Here is a 21,787-nt window from a genome sequence, read left to right as displayed (position 1 = left end):
GTTAGCATGTAATTGTTCATAATATTCTCTTCTAATCCTTTTTATTTCTATAAAATTGTCCTAATATCCCTTTGTTCATTACTGATTTTACTCTTTGATCTAACTCATGATTTTTCTTAATCAAACTCATGGGTTTTAAATTTATTAATCTTTTTAATAGCTTGTTCTTTATTTCATTGTTCTCTATGTTTTTCTATTTTCCTTGTGAAGTCGTCTTTGAGTCATTATTTATAAATGCATTGTTAGATTTCACAAAATTTTAAATTTTCCAGTTTTTCCAACAATAGCATTCCTTGTTTATTCTACTTTGTTTAAAAAGATTCTTCATATAATACAAGTTTTAAACATTGTAAAGACTTGCTTAATATCCTAATGTGGCCTAGTTGGAGAACATCTACTATGCACTTGGGACACCCATGCATCCTGCTTCTGTGTGGAGCGCTTGTTGTACTGCTCATACAAGTTCAAGTCCCATTTCCTTCTTTGTCATTCTAGTTCTTCCCATAATTAAAAGTGCAACATTGGAGAGACCGCTGAGGGTCTGGACATGAATCTGGGACCTTCAAGGGATTAGACCTAAGCCAGGACCCCAGTGGGTCTGGGTATGAGTCTAAGACCTCCCAGGAATTAGGCCTGAGCCAGGACCTCTGCCAGTCTGGGCATGAGTGAACCTGGGACCTCTGAGGGAATAGGCAGGAATCAGAGATCTCTAAGGGAGAGGTGTGAGTCTGGGACCTCAGAGGGAGTAGGCCTGAGCCAGGACCTCTATGGGTCTAGACATTAGTCTGGGACATCAAAGGGAAGAGGCAGGAACCTGGAAACTCTGTAGGTCCAAACTTGAGTCTGGGACCTCTGAGGGTGTAAGCAGGTCCTCTGCAGGTCTGGGTGTACCTGAGTCTGGAACCTCCCAGGCAGTAGACCAGAGCCAGAAACATTTCCAGGTCCCACTCCAAGCCAGGAACTTCTGCAGGATGGGATCCAGACCAGAATTTACAGAAACAGGACAAAGCCAGCAACCTAAGCTAAAATAGGCCTGAGACAGCAAACTCCAAGGGAACAGAGCAAAATTCAGGAGCAATGAACTATTACCAGGAACACAGAGCAAACAACAGGATAACTAGAATTCTGACACTAACTGTACCACGAGGAACAACCTTCTGAGTTTTGGATTCACTGGCACCTAGAAGATTATTCAACAGAATCTCAGACAGCCCCAACCATACCTATTAGAGGAAAAGATGAGTAGAAAAGGTAAGAACACATGCAACACCACAAAGAACAACACAACACCAGTAAGACCTGAGATCCCTACAACAGCAAGACCTGAACAACCAAATATGAAAGCAGAAGAAAATGACCTAAAAAATAGCTTCAAGAGAATGCTTGAAACTCTTAAAGAAAAAATGAGAAATTCCCTTAAAGAAATGGAGGAAAAGACAAACAAAATATTGGAAGACATCAGCAAATCACTTTAAGAAAACCAAGAAAAAAATTCAAACATATGAAAGAAACCACTTAGGATTTGAAAACAGAAATAGAGACAATAAAGAAAACAGAAGCAAAGGGAATTATAGAAACAGAAATGATGAGAAAACCATCAGGAACTACAAATACAAGCATGAACAGCAGAATACAAGAGAGGGAAGAGAGAATCACAAGCACTGAAGATACAATAAACGAAATAGACTCATCAGTTAATGAAAACATTAGATCCAACAAAAGATTAACCCAAAATATCCAGAAAATATGGAACACCATGAAAAGGCCAAATCTAAGAATAAAAGTTATAGAAGAAAGAGAAGTTTAACTCAAAAACAAAGAAATTATATTTAACAAAATCATAGAAGAAATCTTTCCCAACCTAAAGAAAAATATGCCTATGAAGATACAAGAAGCTTACAGAACACCAAATAGACTGGATCAAAAAAAAGTCCTCTTGCCACATAATAATCAAAACACTAAACATACAACATAAAGAAAGAATATTAAGAGCAGCAAAGGAAAATGACCAAGTAACATATAAAGGCAGACCTATCAGAATTACACCTGACTTCTTATTGGAGCCAATGAATGCCAGAAGGTCATGGTCAAGCATTATGCAGACATTAAGAGATCACAGCTGCCAGCCCAGACTACTATACCCAGAAAAAGTTTAAATCACCATAAAAGAAGAAAACAAAATATTCTATAACAAATCTAGATTTCATCAATACCTAGCCACAAACCCAACCCTACACAAAATACTAGAAGGAAAACTCCAACCCAAGGAAGTTGGCTACACCAACAAATACACAAGACAATGGATGGTGTCATAGCAGCAAATCCCAAAGAAGGGATAAATGCACAAATTAACATCACCAACAGTGCAAACTAAATTAACAGGAGATACCAACCACTGGTCATTAATATCCTTTAATGTAAATGGAATCAACTCACCTATAAAAAGGATTGGATAGGAAAACAAAATCCATCCTTCTTCTGAATATAAGATACATATCTCAGCCTCAAAGAAAAACATCATCTAAGAATAATGACTGGGAAAAAAATATACCAACCAAATGGACCTAAGAAACAAGCAGGTGTAGCTATCATAATATCTAACAAAATCGACTTCAAACTAAAATCATTCACAGGAAAAATTCATCAAGAGGAAATTTCAATACTGAGCATCTATGCACCAAATACAGGGGCACTCTCATATGTAAACAAAACATTTCTAAAGCTTAAATCACACATTAAACCCGACACAATAATAGTGGGAGACTTCAACACTCCCCTCCCATAACTTTATAGGTCAGTCAGACAAAAAGTGAACAGAGAAATAAGAGAACTAACAGATATTATGACTCAAATGGACTTAACAGAAATCTAGAGCATATTCCATCCAAACAGAAAAGAATATACCTTCTTCTCAGCACCCCATGAAACCTTCTCAAAAATTGACCACATACTTGGTAACAAAACTCAACATTAACAAAAAAAAATGGAATAACCCATGTACCTTATCAGATCACCATGGTTTAAAACTAGAAGTCAAGAATCCCAGAAACCCCACAACCAGGGAAATTAAACAATGCTCACCTGAATCATCAATGGGTCAAAGAAGAAATAAAGGGAGAAAGTAAAGACTTCCTAAAATTCAATGAAAGTGACCACACACATATTCCAAATTTCTGGAACATGATAAAAGCAGTGTTAAGAGGAAAGTGCATAGCACTAAACACCTACATAAAGAAGTTGGAAAAATTCCACATTAGTGAATTAACAGAACATTAGAACAAAAAGGAGCAAACTCACCTAAGAGAACTAGATGGCAAGAAATAATCAAATTGTGAGCTGAAATTAACAAAATAGAAACAAAGAAAACAATACAAAGAATCAATGAGACCAAGAGTTGGTTCTTCTAGTAAATCAACAAAATAGACAAACCTTTATCCAAAGTAACCAAAAGGCAGAGAGAGAATATCCAAATTAGCAAAATCAGAAACGAAAAGGTGGGACATAACAACAGACAGGGAGGAAATATAGAGAATCATCAGGTCATATTTCAAAAACCTGTACTCCACAAAATTGAAAAACTTAAAGGAAATGGACAACTTTCTGAATAAATATCAATTACCAAAATTAAGTCAAGACCAGATAAGCAAATTAAACAGACCTATAACTGCTGAAGAAGTAGAATCAGTCATCAAAAGTCTCCCAACCAAAAAAAGCCCAGGACCAGATGGTTTCAGCTAAGAATTCTACAAGACTTTCAATGAAAAGCTAATACCAATACTCCTTAAATTATTCCACATAATTGAAACAGAAGGAACATTGCCAAACTCTTTTTATGAGGCTACAATTACCCTGATACCCAAACCACTGAAAGACATTACTAAGAAAGAGAATTACAGACCAATCTCACTCATAAATAATGATGCAAAAATATTTAATAAAATACTGGCAAATTGAATCCAAGAACACATTAGAACCATCATCCATCATGATCAAGTCAGCTTCATGCCAAAGACACAGGGATGGTTCAATATAGAAAAATCTGTCAATGTAATCCACAATAAACAAGATGAAAAATAAAAACCACACAATCATCTCATTAGTTGCTGAAACAAAGTACAACATCCCTTCATGATAAAGGTCTTGGAGAGAGCAGGGATACATGGAACATACCTAAACATAATAAAGGCAATATACAGCAAACCAATAGCCAACATCAAACTAAATGGAGAGTGTGATATAAAGAAGTGGGCCACGTTCCCGGTGCCCAGCTAGCTTAACCCCCAAAATAACCACACAGAAATTCTATTCATTAAATTACTGCTTGGCCCATAAGCTCTAGCTTCTTATTGGCTAACTCTCACATCTTGATTTAACCCATTTCTAATAATCTGTGTATCACTACAAAGTCATGGCTTACCAGGAAAGATTCTAATCAGCGTCTGTCTTAGGGAGGAGAATCATGGCATCTGCCACACTTCTCTTCTTCCCAGCATTTTGTTCTGTCCACTCCACCCACCTAAGGGCTGCTCTATCAAAAGGCCAAGGCAGTTTCTTTATTCAACCAATGAAAGCAACACAAATACAGAAGGACCTCCTACACCAGGAGAGGAAACTCCCATTTGTTCCACTGAAATCAGGAATAAGACAAAGTTGTCCACTCTCTCCATATCTATTCAATATAGTTCTTGAAGTTCTAGCTAAAACAATAAGACAACAAAAGGAGATCAAGGGAATACAAATTGGAAAAGAAGTTAAATTCTCACTGTTTGCTGATGATATGATAGTTTACATAAGCAACTCCAAAAGGAACTTCTACAACGCATAAACACTGTCAGTAATATATCAGGATATAAGATTAACTAAAATAAATCAGTTGCCCTCTTGTACACAGATGATAAAAAGACTGGGGAAGAAATCAGAGAATCAACACCCTTCACAATAGCCACAAATAACACAAAATATCTCTGAGTAACTCTAACTAAACAAGTGGAAGACTTGTATGACAAGAACTTTAAATCTTTGAAGAGAGAAATTGAAGAAGACACTATAACATGGAAATATTTCTCATGTTCTTGGGTAGGCAGAATTAACAAAGTAAAAATTGCAATCTTACAAGACACAATCTACAGATTCAATGCAATGCCCATCAAAATCCCAGAAAAATTCTTCACAGACTTTGAAAGAACAGTACTCAACTTCATATGGAAAAACAAAAAACCCAGGATAGCCAAAACAATCCTGTACAATAAAAGAATTTCTGGAGACATCACAATCCCTAACTTCAAACTCTATTACAGAGCTATAGTACTGAAAACAGTCTGGTATTGGCATAAGAACAGACGGGAAGACCAATGGAACCAAACAGAAGACCCGGATATCAATCCACACATCTTCGAACACCTGATTTTTAACAAAGAAGCAAAAAAATATCAAATGGAAAAAAGAAAGCATATTTAGCAAGTGGTGCTTGCATAACTGGATATCAACTTGTAGAAGAATGAAAATAGATCCATATCTATCACCATGCACAAAACTCAAGTCCAAATGGTTCAAAGACTTCAACATAAAGCCAGCCACACTGAACCTTATAGAAGAAAAACTGGGAAATATACTTGAATGCATTGTCACAGGAGACCACTTCCTAAATATAACCCCAACAGCAAAGACACTGAGAGAAACAATCAATAAGTGTGACCTCCTGAAACTAAAAAGCTTCTTTAAAGCAAAGGACACAGTCAACAAGACAAAACAACAGCCTACAGAATGAGAAAAGATATTCACTAACCCCAAATCAGACAGAGGTCTGATCTCCAAAATATGCAAAGAATTCAAAAAAATTGGTCACCAAAAGAACACATAATCCAATAAAAAAAAAAAGTAGAGTACAGACCTAAACAGCGAACTCTCAACAGAGAAATCTAAAATGGCAAAGAGATACTTAAGGAAATGTTCAATGTCCTTAGTCATCAGAGAAATACAAATCAAAACAACCTGAGATTCCATCTAACACCTGTAAGAATGGCCAAGATCAAAAACACTGATGACAACTTATGCTGGAAAGGTTGTGGGGAAAAAGGAACACTCCTGCATTGTTGGTGGGAATGCAAGCTGGTAGAACCCTTTTGGATGTCAGTATGGTGATTTCTCAGAAAATTAGGAAGCAACCTTCCTCAAGACCCAGCAATACCACTTTTAGGTATATAGCTAAAGGATGCTCAATCATGCCACAAGGACATGTGCTCAACTATGTTCATAACAGCTTTGTTTGTCATAGCCAGAACCTGGAAACAACCTAATGCCCCTCGACTAAAGAATGGATAAGGAAAATGTGGTACATTTACACAATGGAGTACTACACAGCAGAAAAAAATAATGACAGCTTGAATTTTGCAGGAAAATGGATGGAGCTAGAAAATATTATTTTGAGTGAGGTAATCGAGTCACAGAAAGCCAGTTATCACATGTACTCACTCATAAGTGATTTTTAAACATAAAGCAAAGAAAGCCAGCCTACAAACCAAATTCCAGAAAACCTAGACAACAATGAGGACACTAAGAGATACATACATAGCTCTAATCTACATGGGAAGTAGAAAAAGACAAGATCTCCTGAGTAAATTGTGAGCATAGAGACCTTGGAGATCTTGGGGGAGTATTGAAGGGGGGACAGGAGAGGCAGGGATGGGAGCAGAGAAAAATGTAGAGCTCAATAAAAAGAAAAAATAAAGTTCCCACAAAAAATAAATTAAAAAGTGTAACATTGACATTCTCTATTGTTATCTAAGGTGACTTTTTCTCTCTTCCAGTTGGTCAATATTTGCTTCCTATCTATCAGACTTCTGATATTTGCTGAATACAAGCTTCCCTTTATTACACCTTAGTAAAGTTATTCTTTAGCTTGTCAAAAATGTACTTATTCTCATGTATATTGGTGTTTAACTCCATGTATGTCTGTGTACCACATGTTTGCCTGGTGCATATGGAGGGTGAAGGAGGGTATCCGTGGAACTGTAGCTACAGATGGTTGTAAGCCACCATGTGGGTGCTGGGAACCAAACCCAAATCCTCTGGGAAATCACCTTCAGCCCCATCTTTTTTTTTTTTTTTGTCTTTCACAACAATTTTGGCTTGGTCTATTTGCTATCTTTTTCTCTTGTTTAGTATTTCATCAATATCCTTTCCTAACCTTTTGTTTTCAACTTGTGCATAGTCTTAGATCTCAAATGGATGGATGTCTTGTATGCATCATATTGTAGGAGTATGGCTTATTTTGTTACTCCATCTTGACATTCTTGATTGAGAGTTAATTCTATTTAAAATCATTATTGACAGGGAAGTACTTATTTTTGCTATTTTGTTGCTTTTTTCTGTGTGTGTTTTATAGCTTTTAACGTATTAAGGAAACTCTTGTTTCCTTAATTACTTCTGTCCTTTGTGCTTAGTTAACTATTCATAATGACGATTTTGATGATTTTTCTCACTTGTCTTGTGCATGTTTTATATTTTCTTAATGGTCACCATGGAAATTGTAAATCTGTGACAATCTGTGTTAACTTGATAACATTTTAGTTTCAATGACATATAACTCTACTTTTTCTTCTCATAGATTTTATGTCATTGGTGTTATAAATACCCAGGAGTGTACTTGACATTATTTTCTGCATTAGTTTTCAAATCTTGTAAAAAAAAAAAAGAAGTAGAAAAAGAAGAAAAAGAAGCAGAAGCAATACAAAATTGCTGAAAGAATTGTAATTATAATTTTCTTCTCTTTTCCTTTACTGTAGACCTAGATATTTTCATATGTCTAGATTTCTTACATCTGTAGGCTCTCTTACATAGCAGGTCTACTGGTAATTGCCGCTGTTTTTGTTAAAGTTTGACATTCTTGTAGGACTATTTGCCATATATAGAATTTTCAGAAGACAGATTTACCCTTTTCTATGTTAAATGTATCATGCCTGTCATTTGGACTGAAGTCTTCTTTAGAGACATTTATAATGAGGTCACTTGTATATGACTCACTGATTTTCTTTCCCTTGCCACATTTGGAAACTCTTTATCTTGGAATTATTTGAGTATTGTATGTCTTGTTGATGCTTCTTTGACTTTGATGTTTGAATATCTTACCGTATATTTGGAATATTTTAGCCTGGAGTTCTTCAGATAGTGTCACTTTCTGGTATTCATCATTTTTCTTCTTTGATGTAATATTTTCAAGAGAACTGCAGTGGGGACCCACAGCCAATTCATGATCTCAGGGGGCAGAAGCCACAGAGGCAAAATGGGAGGTGCACAGAAATCACAGGCACCAAGTTTCACGAACATTCCCAGGGCAGCACATCACAAGGAAATGGAAATGACAAAACGTGTGCCCACAACTAGTTGGAAGTTCAGACATTATAAATCAAAGTATGTCTATACTTCCTGATCCTGCCTTACCAGGCACATTTCCACTCTGCCTGTTAAGCTTATGTTACAATCCTCTGCTAAATTTTTCCATTCAGGCATCATATTTTAGGTTCAGAATTTTTGTTTGGTTCCATTCATAGAAGAATTTCTATTTTCTGACATTTTCATTTTCTGACAGTTTTCCTGGTTTCCTCTAGTTCTTATTTTTACTTTGGGTATACTTAAGTTTTAAAACCTTTGTCTAGTAAGTCTTATATATTTGCTTCTTTAGAATGGGTTTCAAGACATTTATTTTGTTCTTTCAGCTAATTTCTGCCTTTGTATTTCTTTGTATTTTGTCATATATTTGTTTAAAATTGAGTTTTTGAAAATCAGGAACCTCTAAAAGTATGTATAGACTGGATTGGACAATATGTACTATATTACCAGCTAGTAGAAACTTGGGATTACCCAGAATGAAAATGCCATGCTTCTTGGGTCTTTTATGGGCATATATTTGATCTGAACCTTTGTACATATATTTATCACATATACTTAACTATTTTTACATGTCTGGATTTCTCAAAGAACCTCATCCCCACTTCTAGTAGTCATGCATGTTTTGTTGTTTCCATTTGCCTTTATAGTCTTAACCTGTGATATTTGTGAAACTAAGGTCCTAGCAATTTCCATCTACCTCCTATCTTCCCTGTACGCTCTACCACCAGAGATCCTGACTTGGCCACAGTGCTCTTTGAGAGCTCTGAGTCAAATAAGATAGAAATCCCTTAGGCAGCCTATAGCCACAATGTTGAAAACAATCTCCATGCTGCCTTTTGCAGCTCCCTAAAAATTGAACTGTGGTCGCCTAATGGCACGTGCTCCACCTGGGAAAGGGTAGAGGAAGCGGGTATGATACTGTGAAGGACACTTTCTATTGGTTTGGCAATTTCTTCTTTGCTTTGGATTTCTGAACTGGTTTCCAGAGTTCCAACAGGCTTGCTTTAGTTACTCTGTGCAGGTGTTTACTGATTTATGGGAGAATGTGAGCCTGTCACTTCATAGTCCACCATATTGATGCTGTGTCCATGTTTTCTGGAAAGAAGGGAGCCTTTAATGTTAACGAGGTTTCCAAGGGATGGCTCATTTTGCTGTTTTGCATCTTTCAAGATTCTTTGTCTTGCCACAGTTGGCCTATGATGACTTAGACCTCCTTGAGTCTATCTTACATGACATTTCTCAATTTACTTGGATACATAGATGAAAGGTTTTAACATACATACAAAATGCTCAGGAATTATATTTCAAACATTCTATCTGCCTCTTTCTTTCTAGAACTGTCACATGTAAATACTGATGTACATGATAGTGTTCCAGGTCTCTGAGATTCTGTCTAGTCCTCTTTATTCCTTTCCTTTGGCTCCTTAGATTACACAATCTTACTTGAGCTGTTTACTGAGTGCCTCTTCCTCTTGCTCCTTTGATCCTTTTTTCTTTCATTTATTAATTTTTCGCCTACACTGAATGATTTCTACCCCATAAAATCTATTTAATTCTATTTTAAAATTTTAAATCTTTTTATTTATATTCTTTCATTCCTTAGAAAATTGTCAAAATTTAATTTGTTTAGGTATGTTTTTCCTTAGTTTCATAAAAATATTGACAATAGATAATTTCTATTGTAAGGCTAACACTTTACAAGCTTCCTAGAGTCAGATTCTCCTAACTGCTATTTTCCTTGGAGTAAATGTTCTACTTTCTTTGGATCATGGTTCTCAACTTGCAGGTAATGACCCTTTAGGGGATCACATATCAGATGTTTAGTTATGATTCATAACAGTAGCAAAATTGCAGTTATGAAGTAGCAATGAATAATATTATGGTGGGGTCACCACATATGAGGAGCTGTATTAAAGGGTCGCAGCAAGGAAGGCTGAGAGCACTGCTCTAGCTGTCTCATAATTTTCATTGAAAACACTTTAGACCATGATTTCAAGACACTGAAAAATCAAATTCATTCCTTTCTAGAGATTTTTGTTGTTCTCTCTCTCTCTTTCTCTCTTTCTGTGTGTGTGTGTGTGTGTGTGTGTGTGTGTGTGTGTGATGTGTGTGTGTGTCTCATTTTTTTTGTCTGTATTACAGATTACTAGTTCTGAGCCTGTGTTTGATCCCTGAGGTGTCTGGTTGGCCAGTGTACTCATTCATTATTTGTAGAACTCTTTCTCAGTGGCCTGGCTTGTTTGTGTCTTCCACCCTTTAATAACAGCCACTGTGGCACATTATGTCACACACTCAACATTCCATTTCACTTCTGTCTGCATAGAACCTCAGGATCAGCTAAGATAAAAATGCAGGTATATATGGTGTTTTCCTCTCTCCAGGATGGTGCTGGAAACTTGCTAGGCCATTTATGAGTGTCTCATTTCCAAAACCTTTCTAATGTTTTCTCCAGGTTCTTGTTTGCCTCTGTGGATTTTGTCAGCTTCCTTCCAGGTCAAGCCATCCTCCATCTCTATGAATGGAGATGGCTCATTTCCTTTTCATCCCCCTGTGTTTGCTTGGCTGTTCATTTTGCTTGACAACATGCTTGAAAGGATAATGAGTGGCCAGAGCAGGAGCTGGGAATGGGGCAATTTAGAACACTGAAAAACCAACTATTCTTGCTGAACGTTCTTGAGTATGAGTTCTTTATTACAAGTCTTCCATGAAGTTTGAGAATTTTTTGGGAAAAAAATTCTGATTTTTCTATTTTTTATTGTTTTTGAAATTAACATAGAAACTAGTGTGCCATTATGTTTTTTTTAATTTTAGTTTTTTAAATTTCATTTTATATCCCATCCACAGTTTTCTCCCCCGCCTCTCCTCCCACCCACCCTCTGCCTCTCCCCCAGCCTTTCCCCTATCCACTCCTCCCAATGGTTAAAAGCTCCCATGGGAAGTGAACAAAGTCTGGCATATCAAGCTGGGGCCGGACCAAGTCCCCCCCTAAAGGCTGAGTATGACATCCCACCATAGGGAATGGGCTCCAACAAGTTAGCTTATGTACCGTGGATAGATACTGATACTACTGCCAGGTGCCTCACAGATAGTCCAAGCTTCACCACTGTCTCCCACATATGCAGAGCCTAGTTCAGTCCCGTTGAGGCTCCACAGTTGTCGGTCTAGAGTTCATTAGTTTCCATGAGCTTGGTTCAGCTTTCTTTGTAGATTTCTCCATCGTGATCTTGAGCTCCCTTGCTCATATATTCCCTCGTCCCTCTCTTTGACTGGACTTTCTGAGCTTGACCTGGTGCTTGGTTGTGGATCTCTGCATCTGGCTCCATCATTTTCTGGATGAAGGCTCTGTGATGACAGTTGAGGTATTCACCAATCTGATTACAGGGAAAGGCCAGTTGGGCTCCCTCTCTGCTATTTGATAGTTGTCTTACCTAGGGTAATCCTTGTGGATTCTTAGGAATTTCTCTAGCACCAGGTTTCTCCCTAACTGCACATTGACTCTCTTTGTCAAGATCTCTCTTTCATTTTTCTCCCACTCTGTCCCTCTCTCCTATCAAATGTCCTGTTCCCTCATGTTTTTATCTCCCATTCCCTCCCCTTTACTACTGCCCTCTTCATCCCTGTCCCCACTTTACCCAAGAGATTTCATCTAATTCCAGTTCCTTGGTCAATCTATGTGTCCCTCTTAGGATCTTCCTTGTTAACTAGCTTCTCTGGAGCTGTGCTTTATAGTCTGGCTATCCTTTGCTTTACATCTATTATATACTTAGGAGTGAATACATACCATGTTTGTCTTTCTGAGTCTAGGTTTCCTCACTCAGGATGGTTTTTTCTAGTTCCATTCATTTGTATGAAAATTTCATGATATTATTTTTTTTACAGATAAGTAATACTCCATTGTGTAAATGTACGACATTTTCTTATCCATTCCTCAACTGAGGGGCATCTGGTTGTTTCCAGGTTCTGGCTATTACAAACAATCTTGATATGAATATAGTTGAACTAATGTCCTTGTTGTATGAGTGTGCCTCCTTAGGGTATATACCCAGAAGTGATATTGCTAGGTCTTGAGGTAGACTGATTCCCAGTTTTCTGAGAAACAACCATACTGATTTCCAAAGTGGCTGTACCAGTTTGCACTCCCACCAGCAGTGGAGAAGTGTTCCCCTGACTCCACATCCTCTCCAGCATAAACTGTTCTCAGTACTTTTAATCTTAACCATTCTGACAGGAACAAGATGCTATCTCAGAGTCATTTTTATTTGCATTTACCTGATGATTAAGGATGTTGAGCAATTTCTTATATGTTGTCTCCTTTGCCAATACCTTCAAGACTACTTCCCACTTTCTCTTCTATCAGGTTCAATGCAACAGGATTTATGTTGAGGTTCTTGATCCAACTGAACTTGAGTTTTGTGAATGGCAATAGATATGGATCTATTTACAAACTTCTACCATGTTGACATCTAGTTATGCCAGCATCTTTTGTTAAAGATGCTTTCCTTTTCCCATTGTACCTTTGGACTTCTTTGTCAAAAATCAGATGTTGATAGGTGTGTGGATTAATGCCATGGTCTTTAATTCAATTTCATTTATCCACATGTCTGTTTTTATGCCAATACCAAGCTAATTTTATAACTATAACTCTATAATAGAGTTTGAATTCAAGGATTGTGATACCTCTAGAAGTTCCTTTACTTCTACAGGATTGTTTTTAACTATCCTGGGTTTTTGTTTTTCCATATGAAGCTGAATATTGCTTTTTCAAGGTCTGTGAAGAATTGTCCTGGGATTTTGTTGGGGGATTGCATTGAATGTGTAGACAGCTTTTGATAAAATTGCCATTGTGTTTTCACACATCAGCTTTTGCTCACTTTTTTTCTGGTGATCTTGCTGTGGGCTCCCATGTTTGGAGGGCCTTATGGTAGCCTTCCAGGCATGTGTCTTGTGTATTTGTTCTTCAACTAAACAGAGGCAATTGAGATCATCATTTTGACCCAGATGTTGCAACATTGGAAGCAGTAACAGCACACTTTGATCCATAATCACCATCACACATTAATTAGCCTTCACAGATTTAAAATTAATAAATCTCTAACATTGATATTGAGAGTTGGATACTTGAGTTTTTAAATTACTTGAGATTATTTTGTTCAAAACAAGGACTGAGGAATAGTTAGTTTTGAATCTCACAATACAAAACATAGTATCAGATATTCCTGAGATCTTTGATTTGCCCAGGATTATACAAATAAAAAACGGTTTCAATTATATAAGGATATGCAAAATTATTACCTAATAACTGTTAGAGGTGTTTGTCGCTTCGTTTGCAGATTTTAAACCAGCTCTAAATATGTAGTAAAAGGCATGCTGCCATTTGAGTTATTACTTTGAACACATTTATAAGAGTAAATAAATACAATTCAATAAGTTTCCTCTTTTCTCTTCCCTCCTCCTACCTTCCCACCTCCATCCATTCCTTTATTTTCTCTTCAAAAAAAGGGGGGCCTCCCCATGGATATTCAAGTCAGTCATGGTGTTATCAAGTTGAGATGAGACTAGGCACCGCCTCTTCTATTAAAGTTGGTTGCAGCAATCCAGTAGGAGGTATGAATTCCAAAAGCAAACAACAGAGACAGGCCCTGCTCCCACAGTTAGGGACAGTTAGAAACAGGCCCTGCTCCTACAGTTAGAAGAGTGGTAGCTTCAAGTTTATTTTATTAGACTAACATTTTGATCATATAAACCATTGGTAACAAACATATTTTCAAAATAACACCAAAATAACTCAAAAATTATTACCATATATTAGGTACCTTGATATATTATCTTCCTTATTCTCTTTCTCTTTTTACACACACATTCACACATACACACACACACACACACACACACACACACACCCTTTAACAACCTTCAACTTTCTGGATAAAGACATTAAAGTTTAGAGAGGAGAAGTAATTTGCTCAGTGTCATGCCGTTAATGATCATGGACCTAAAATGTATCTCAAATATTCAACCCAGTGTGTGCAAACATCAGAATGACCTGTATTCTTATGTTGCCAGCTCCCATGCCCATGCATTTTGATCAAATTGGTTTTGGATACAGCTTGGATATCTTGGTCTATTTCTGCTGCTGAACTTACCTCACAGAAATTAAAACAATAAAAAAATTGTTTTCTATGGTACAGGGTAGTCAAGATCAAGGCATTGACACCATGTCTGTTGAGGGTTTCTCTCTGTTTCTGAGATGGTACACATGGCCAAAGGCAGAAGGGCAAGAAGGCCTTTGTAGCAGGACTGCACCCCATTCAGTAGAGCTCTGCCCTCACTACATAATCACCCCTAAACATGCTCTTACTACTATCACGTTGGTGATCAAATTTCAGATGAATTTTAGAACCCAAATCATAATATTGAGCTGAGGAAATTTTAAGAGTTCCCAGAGTAGTGCTAATATGCAATAAAGCTCAAAACCCAGGTTTGTTTTGTTAAAAAAAAATATCAACTACATTTTTGCCTCTCCAAGGATTTTTCTAAAACAAGAATCATCAAATGCATTGCTTACATTAAAAGATTCAACCACCTCTCTTAGTTTTTCCAAGGTCTATACAAAAATAAATTCTACCAGGTGAAATCTACATCTAAAAGCTTGTATCAATTATATGGAAACTAGTCAATTTAATTAATGCCATAAAGGGTATTTAAAATCCCTTAAGTGCAAGATAAGGGTGTTGTGGATATGTGGTAATTTATGAAAGGCAAGGACAGATTTCAGCTGGCTTCAAAATTAAACACAAACACAGCAACCTGACTGCTGAAATTGCTTGTACAGTTACTCGGTTCACAGCAGAAGTCCCATGTCTAGATCACAGAAGATAAGAATCCCAGCACACTCTTCTGACTGGACCACATCTGGGAATCCATGTTAAATTCTGGGTGTGTTTTAAGAGGAATGTCGATAATCGAGAGAGGAGACCTATGAAAACCATTTAATATGGAAAATGGTTAAAGATATATGAATACAAGGCAGATGGGACAGCTGTTTTCATACATTGGGAAAGCATTCACACAGATGAAGCTTTGATATAGTCAATGTGTTTTCCATGTGGCATGAGTTTAATAGACTCTTTAGTGCTAAATGGGTATGTGGACCACATAGGTATAGAAAATGGGACACAAGAACTACAGCTTAGAAAACAATCTCTGTAAAACGAGGGCTCCCTGTTTGGGGGACTTAGTATTTCATGGGAGCAATTCTTCCTTTTGTGATTAATATTTTAAGTGTTCTTAGTCTGGTTCATGAAACTTAGGGTTTAGAAGTGTCTGAACCTAAACAGAAATTCACTTTCCTTTCGAAATCTGTGTTATAAAATACATGTGTTTGTTTATTTGTTTTAAATTTTAAGTATATAATAACTTTAAATACATACAAATGTGCATACACAAAATATATACAAATATATGTGCATTGAGTTTCTGAATCACATCGTTTTAAGATGTGTATTTGTTTAATACCTTTCCACTACATCACTGGTGTAGAATGTTGTGTCATTAAATCTGCAAGCGTCTGGTATACAACAGCACCTCACAGTTTAGAGTTCCTTATTAATGCGATATTCACCCAAGTACAGGCAGCACAGAACACTGCTAAGTGGGAAACAAATAAGTAACACCATTTTCTGGAATGTTTAAGCAGATTATCCTGAATTAGGTTGACTTAGGGGAAAATTAGAGCTGTTAATTCTCATTATTTTTTGAGGGCCAATTGGATTAAAACTTCCTTCACAGTAAGTCTGGATTATAACGCTTGCCGCATGTCTTCTCTTGAATCTAATTTGTATTGCCTTTGGTTCATAGGGAGAAGGATGGCAGACAATTCTCTGATTCTGGTTTTCTTAAAACCTGCATTTGAAAGTGGAAGGAAATTTGAATTTAAAAGTAATTCTTTTAGGCTGGGGGATTTTGTTAGCTGCTGGGATAGAACAAGGGTCTTATTGTGACAGCCTTCTACAAATAACACACTGTTCTCAAGTATACATGGGTTCTGCTGAGACTTCTAAAAGGTTTAAGTCACTACATTTTTAGGGTAGGATGTCCCTGTTGAGTTTTGGATTCTCTAATATGCTTTTCAAATGTGAATGAAAGGTTTTGAAAATTTTATATGCAATGTGCTATTTTAAAATCATTTTGAAATACTATGCTATGTATCATACGGCATCTTTTTTATAGCTCTCTGATTGAAAATTTTTGTCTTGAGTCATATTCTCCTGGCCGTGTGCATGCTTTAAAGTCATATTATGTGTGTGTGTGTCATGTCTGCAGAAAACTGCCTGCTCCTTTTGCTGGAGGTAAGAGAAAGATTCCCATACCTGTGTCTGGAGCACTCTCTACCTAAGCACACAGCTTTCTGTTCTATGCATTCATCAGCAAATAAGATCTTAATATTTTCCTACCAGTTAACTTTTTAACAAAATGTTAGTATTTTGCAATCTTTGTCTCATTTGTGTATCCCACTTGATCCTGTTTAATCCGGACTTGACACCTTCTCCTACTTCTTCAACAGCTCCACCTCTAGTAGCACAGAGGGTCTTTTTTGCCTTCCACTGGTTGTTCACTCACAGAACTTCACATTGTTGGGAGTGACGGCTCCCCTAAGCTATAAGGGGTCTTCTGAGCACCTTAAGCCAGAGTTAAAGTGATGAGTACAATCATGAGTGCTTAGGTTCTGTGCTCAGTATAGAGAGAAACATACTCGATTTCTGCATCTTTCTAAGTAGATTTACTATTGGTTATTCTTGGCGAATGTTGAAAACCAGGTCCGTGCCAGGAGGATTTGTCAGAATCAAGGGAAAGGCATGTGTATGGAAATCCTTCCTAAACTGCAAACAATTAGGCAGCATTATTTTTATTATTCTTATTTCTAAGGATTTCTCTTTACAGATGCATGTCTGAGTTGTGTAGAACAGGATTTTACCATGGTGAAACTGGTGTAGAGCAGTTTCTAGGATATTTGAGGAGGTGGAAAATGTGGTGACTTTGCCCAGCTCTTCAGCATTAGTGCAAGACAGCTTTGGCAGAGTAACTGTCTTTTCCACTCTCAAATATACCGTCTCCCTTTCCAGAGAGACTACGTGAGGCAAGATGTCATAAGTTTAAAACCTTTAAATCTGAAAAGAAGTTTTACCTTCAGAACAAATAATCAACTCTTCAGGGACCAGGGGCACTCAAAACTGGCATTTTTATTGTCCCTAGAACTGCAAATTCCTTAAGACCGAGGAGGGCCAGGATGTGGGTCTCCGCTGAGATATTGGCTCCCTGGGTCTCATACCATCCACCTTAGGAAGTTCGCGATCAGAGACAGATGTAATCATATTGTCATTCTCCCCATTAAAGCCCCAGCCCCAACTGATGCAGAACTGGGAAGCTGATAGATAGATCCTTGAGGCTTGCTTCAGAGAACTAAGACTGAACCCCAATTTGACTCATTGACCTCAACTTACCAATTTAAAGTCCAACATTCTTTTCTTTTTGGTGTTTGTGACTATGAGTATTTATGTATCTATCAATCATCTAGCTGGCTAGCTCTGTTTATTATTATTTTTGGCAGCACTCAAGATTGAACTTAGGACCTTACATACGATAGACAAACGCTCGACCACTGATCCTCATCTCCAGTCCTATGCTGAATATTTTGAAATCATACTTCTCTCAATTTTTTTTTTTAAATAGGACCTTTTTAATACAAAAAGGGGGGCAGGGTCTAGAAAGCACTTAAATAAGAACGAGTGTCAGGAGCCAGCAAGAGGGGCCGCAGGGACTCTGCGCAGAGGGATGATGCAGACTGAATTCCGAGCCTCTTTGGTCCTCCACCACCGGCCAAGCCTGTGCTCCTGGCCCACTCCAGCCACCAAGAAGTCCCCAGAACTGGAGAACTTGAGGCTGTTGGTAAAACCAACCAGGGGGATGTCACAAAGAGGGTCAAGCTGTCGGAAGCCCTCTCCACACTGCCAAAGCCGCACACAGGCATTGTGGGAGCCTGTGGCCACAAGGTCTGTATTAAGCAGGGCTGCCACCGATGACACCCAGTAGGGCTGCTCCAGGCCTGGCTCCCCATGCAGTCCGTGAGCTTCCCGCTGGAGGGCAAGCAGCCGTTTCTTGGAGAGGCCCCACAAGGCCACGGAGCCATCATCTGCACCGGACACCATGTGCTCCTCATTGATCAGATGGATACAGTCAATGGAGCCCTGGTGGCCATAGAAGACAAGCTGGGATTCCTCTGGGATCTTCCACACACGCACAGTCCCATCCCGGCCACCGGCTGTCACACAGCACTCTCGGCTCAGGGCATCCAATGCGGCCACAGCATCCTGGTGCCCAAAGAGGGTCTCCACATAGGAGTTCTCAGCTGGCTGTGTTCCACACCTTCACTGAGCGGTCGTGGGAAGTGCTGTAGAGCTGGTGGGTACCTCTTCGGAAGGCCAGTCCCGACACAGCATCCCGGTGTCCCGTGAAGGTGTACAGGTGCTGGCAGCTCTGGGCCTCCCAAATTAGAATGAGTTTGCTTCTGTCACCAGAGGCAAGGTACTTGCCATCAGAGGAGATGGCCATGCAGAGGATGTGGCTGCTGTGGCCTGAAGGCTGCCCCTGGGTACCCTTCTTGGCTCGAGGAATTACATGCAGTTTCCGCCCAGTCTCTACACTCCACTTAATGATGGTGCAGTCTTTGGCGGCGGAGAAGATGGCCAGGTCATCAGGGGTGATAACCAAGCACGTGATGGAGAGCTGGTGGCCCCGTAAAACTCGAATGTCAGTGGGAGCCGGGGCCTGGATCTCCTTTGCCACCGACTTCTGTAACCTGCCTCTCTGCTCAAGCACGTCTTCTTTTAAGCGTCCCGCCACCTGATCCTCTTCAAATTCACGAGCTTCAGCCTTCTCCTCCTCTTGCTGCCTAAGCTGCTCAAGGTAGAGTTTGGCCAAACGTAGCTTCTTCTCCTGCGCAGTCTCCTCTAGCTCCTCCTCTTCCTCTGTTTTCCTTGGAGCCAAACTCTCAGTCTCAGAATCACTGGAAATTTCTTCATTCATCTTGCCGCCACCCTTGGATTTGCCTCTGTCCCCAGCAGAGTCGACCTTTCGCCGCCGCTTGCCGGCCCCCGCAGCGGCCCCGGGTCCGGGGGCCGGCTTTGCCCGCTTACGAGTTGCCAAGGCAGTGGACATGATCATCAGGGTGCTGCTGCGGCTGCGGGAGAACTCCACTTCTCTCAATCTTAAAAAAAAAAAAAAAAAAAAAAAAAAAAAAAAATCCATCAATATTACTGAAGGTCAGCTGAGTAATGAACGGAACCATAATCCCCAGGGGATTCTGCAAAGATGACCAATGTCCTCAGTTTCTTTTTCTCTTTGCTTGATGATGTATTACTGTTCCCAAGGCAGGGTCTCACTATATCACTAAGGCTGGCCCCAAACCCGGGCTCGTTTTCCTTTGTCTCCCAAGTGCTAGGATTAGACATGTGTTGCTCTACCTAGCCAGGCATCTCTAGTCTTAGAAAAAGAGGCATGAGAAATATCATTGCAGCACTATGAACAAAAGGCTGCAGACACTTCTGCTGCAAATATCAAATCATCTGTTGACTCAGCCTCTTCACAGAGCCATAAAGACAGGCTTCCTCCCTCATCTTATTCTGCCTTTCTTGGTGTGGTCAATTTTGATAATACTTTAAAAAGTAGTAAAAATAAAACTTTTCAAGAGACTCAACTGACATCATCTCACTACTCACTGGTGATGCTTGGACCCTTAAACAAATAATGGGGGGTTGTCCTGGAGATCCATGATAAGCTTTGGCCAGTCTAGGGTCACCCTAGATTAGAGAGAGTTTCCTCTCCCACTGCTGTATGGGTGGCTAGGGAAATGGTTTTTGGGTGATGTGGGTGTGGGTGTGTGCTGTGTCGGGAAGGAGACATAATCCTGCATAAAGGTGCCTCACATCAGAACCCTATTGCAATCCACTCTGGACTTACATTTATATCCAGAGGAAAGATGGTCAGGATACCAAACACAAGCCTGCATATGCCCATTTATCACAGTGACATTCATATTGGTTAAGATATGACACTGATTTGAGTGTTCATCAACAGATAAATGGGTGATGCCAACACACAATGGAATATTATTTAGTCATAGAGAGGAATGAAGCCTTGTCATTTGCACAAAAATTAATGGAACTGAAGGACATTATATCAAGAAATAAGCCAGGATCAGAAATACCAAATATTCTCTTAGATACAGATGCTAGAAAATATTAACACCTTACTGTTTTGTGTTGGATGATCAAAGAATTGTGTGTGTGTGTGTGTGTGTGTGTGTGTCTTTGTCATATGTCTGTGCCTCTGTGTGTGATGTTGCTGTGGATTGAAAGCAGAGCTTTACATACAACCAGGCAAGTCTTCTACTACTGACCTAGGATTTGTATTTTTTAAGTCTAGCAGTGAGGGGAAGATGTGTCTTTATGAGTAAGTTTTCTCAAGGATTTTATTTCCGTATGCTCTTGGGTTTTACTTTCTTGGAGAGAATTCTCTAAAATTACACTTTAAATTCCTTTTCTACTGTTTTGCTCCTTTTGGGGCTCTCATTTGTGTGCTGTTTTCTCTGTTCATTCTTCTGCAGTTTTGTGCTAATTTTATTTGTATCTTCTATTTAAAAAATAAAGTCTTTATTCTTTTATGTTTTCCTACTAAGTTAGTCTGATTTCCAAAATGGATCTTTCTTTCCTTCCTGATTTTATTTATTTATTTATTCATTTAAGACAGGGTTTCTCTGTAGCTTTGGAGCCTGTCCTGGAACTAGCTCTTATAGACCCGGCTGACCCCAAACTCACAGAGATCTGCCTGCCTCTGCCTCCCAAGTCTTGGTATTAAAGGTGTATGCCGCCACTGCCCATCTTATTCCTAATTTTAGATCTTTCATTTCTATTTAAAACTTGTTTTGTTTGATAATCACAAAATATACGAATTGTTGTGAGTCAAATTTCTTTTTCTTTTATGGTTTTCATTCAGTTCCTTTAGTAACTAGGATCTAGGGTGTAGTTCAGGGGTTCAGTGCATATCTAGCATGCACGAGGTCCTGGTTTCTATCCCCAATATTGTCAAAAGACTAACAACATCAACAATAAGTAAAATAACAATGTTATATTGTCCATCTAGTTTGTTTTGTAAATCTTGCTTCTTCTGTGTATTCTTGTCATCTGTAAACACATAATATTTTTCTTCATTCCATATGGCTTTGTTATTATCAACTCCTATTGAAAATGATTTCAGTTTTGTCATATTGATCAATTTTTGCATTTATATGTGTGTGTGACATGTGCGTATGTACATACATGAGTACACTGGTATATGTATGCAT

At 38.6% G+C, this 21,787-nt stretch overlaps 2 protein-coding genes across 2 annotated transcripts in view; one reads left to right on the top strand and one right to left on the bottom strand.

The window, feature by feature from the left end:
* The window catches only part of Odad2 (outer dynein arm docking complex subunit 2), a 151,969-nt gene that overhangs the window by 88,711 nt on the left and 41,471 nt on the right, over positions 1-21,787 (top strand). The gene's annotated exons all lie outside the window — the stretch shown is intronic.
* Positions 18,169-19,610, bottom strand: LOC121440724 (U3 small nucleolar RNA-interacting protein 2-like). Its single transcript, XM_041641544.1, is given in 2 exon segments — positions 18,169-18,797; positions 18,799-19,610. Coding segments are annotated over 2 exon segments (1,431 nt in total). The 5' UTR covers positions 19,609-19,610; the 3' UTR covers positions 18,169-18,176.

Source organism: Microtus oregoni, unplaced genomic scaffold, assembly GCF_018167655.1.
Source record: "Microtus oregoni isolate MIOR12 unplaced genomic scaffold, Mior012 000070F_ref0000104, whole genome shotgun sequence".
Classification (NCBI taxonomy): Eukaryota; Metazoa; Chordata; class Mammalia; order Rodentia; family Cricetidae; genus Microtus; species Microtus oregoni.
Note: the sequence above shows the minus strand (reverse complement) of the source record. Positions and strands in the feature narration are given on the sequence as shown.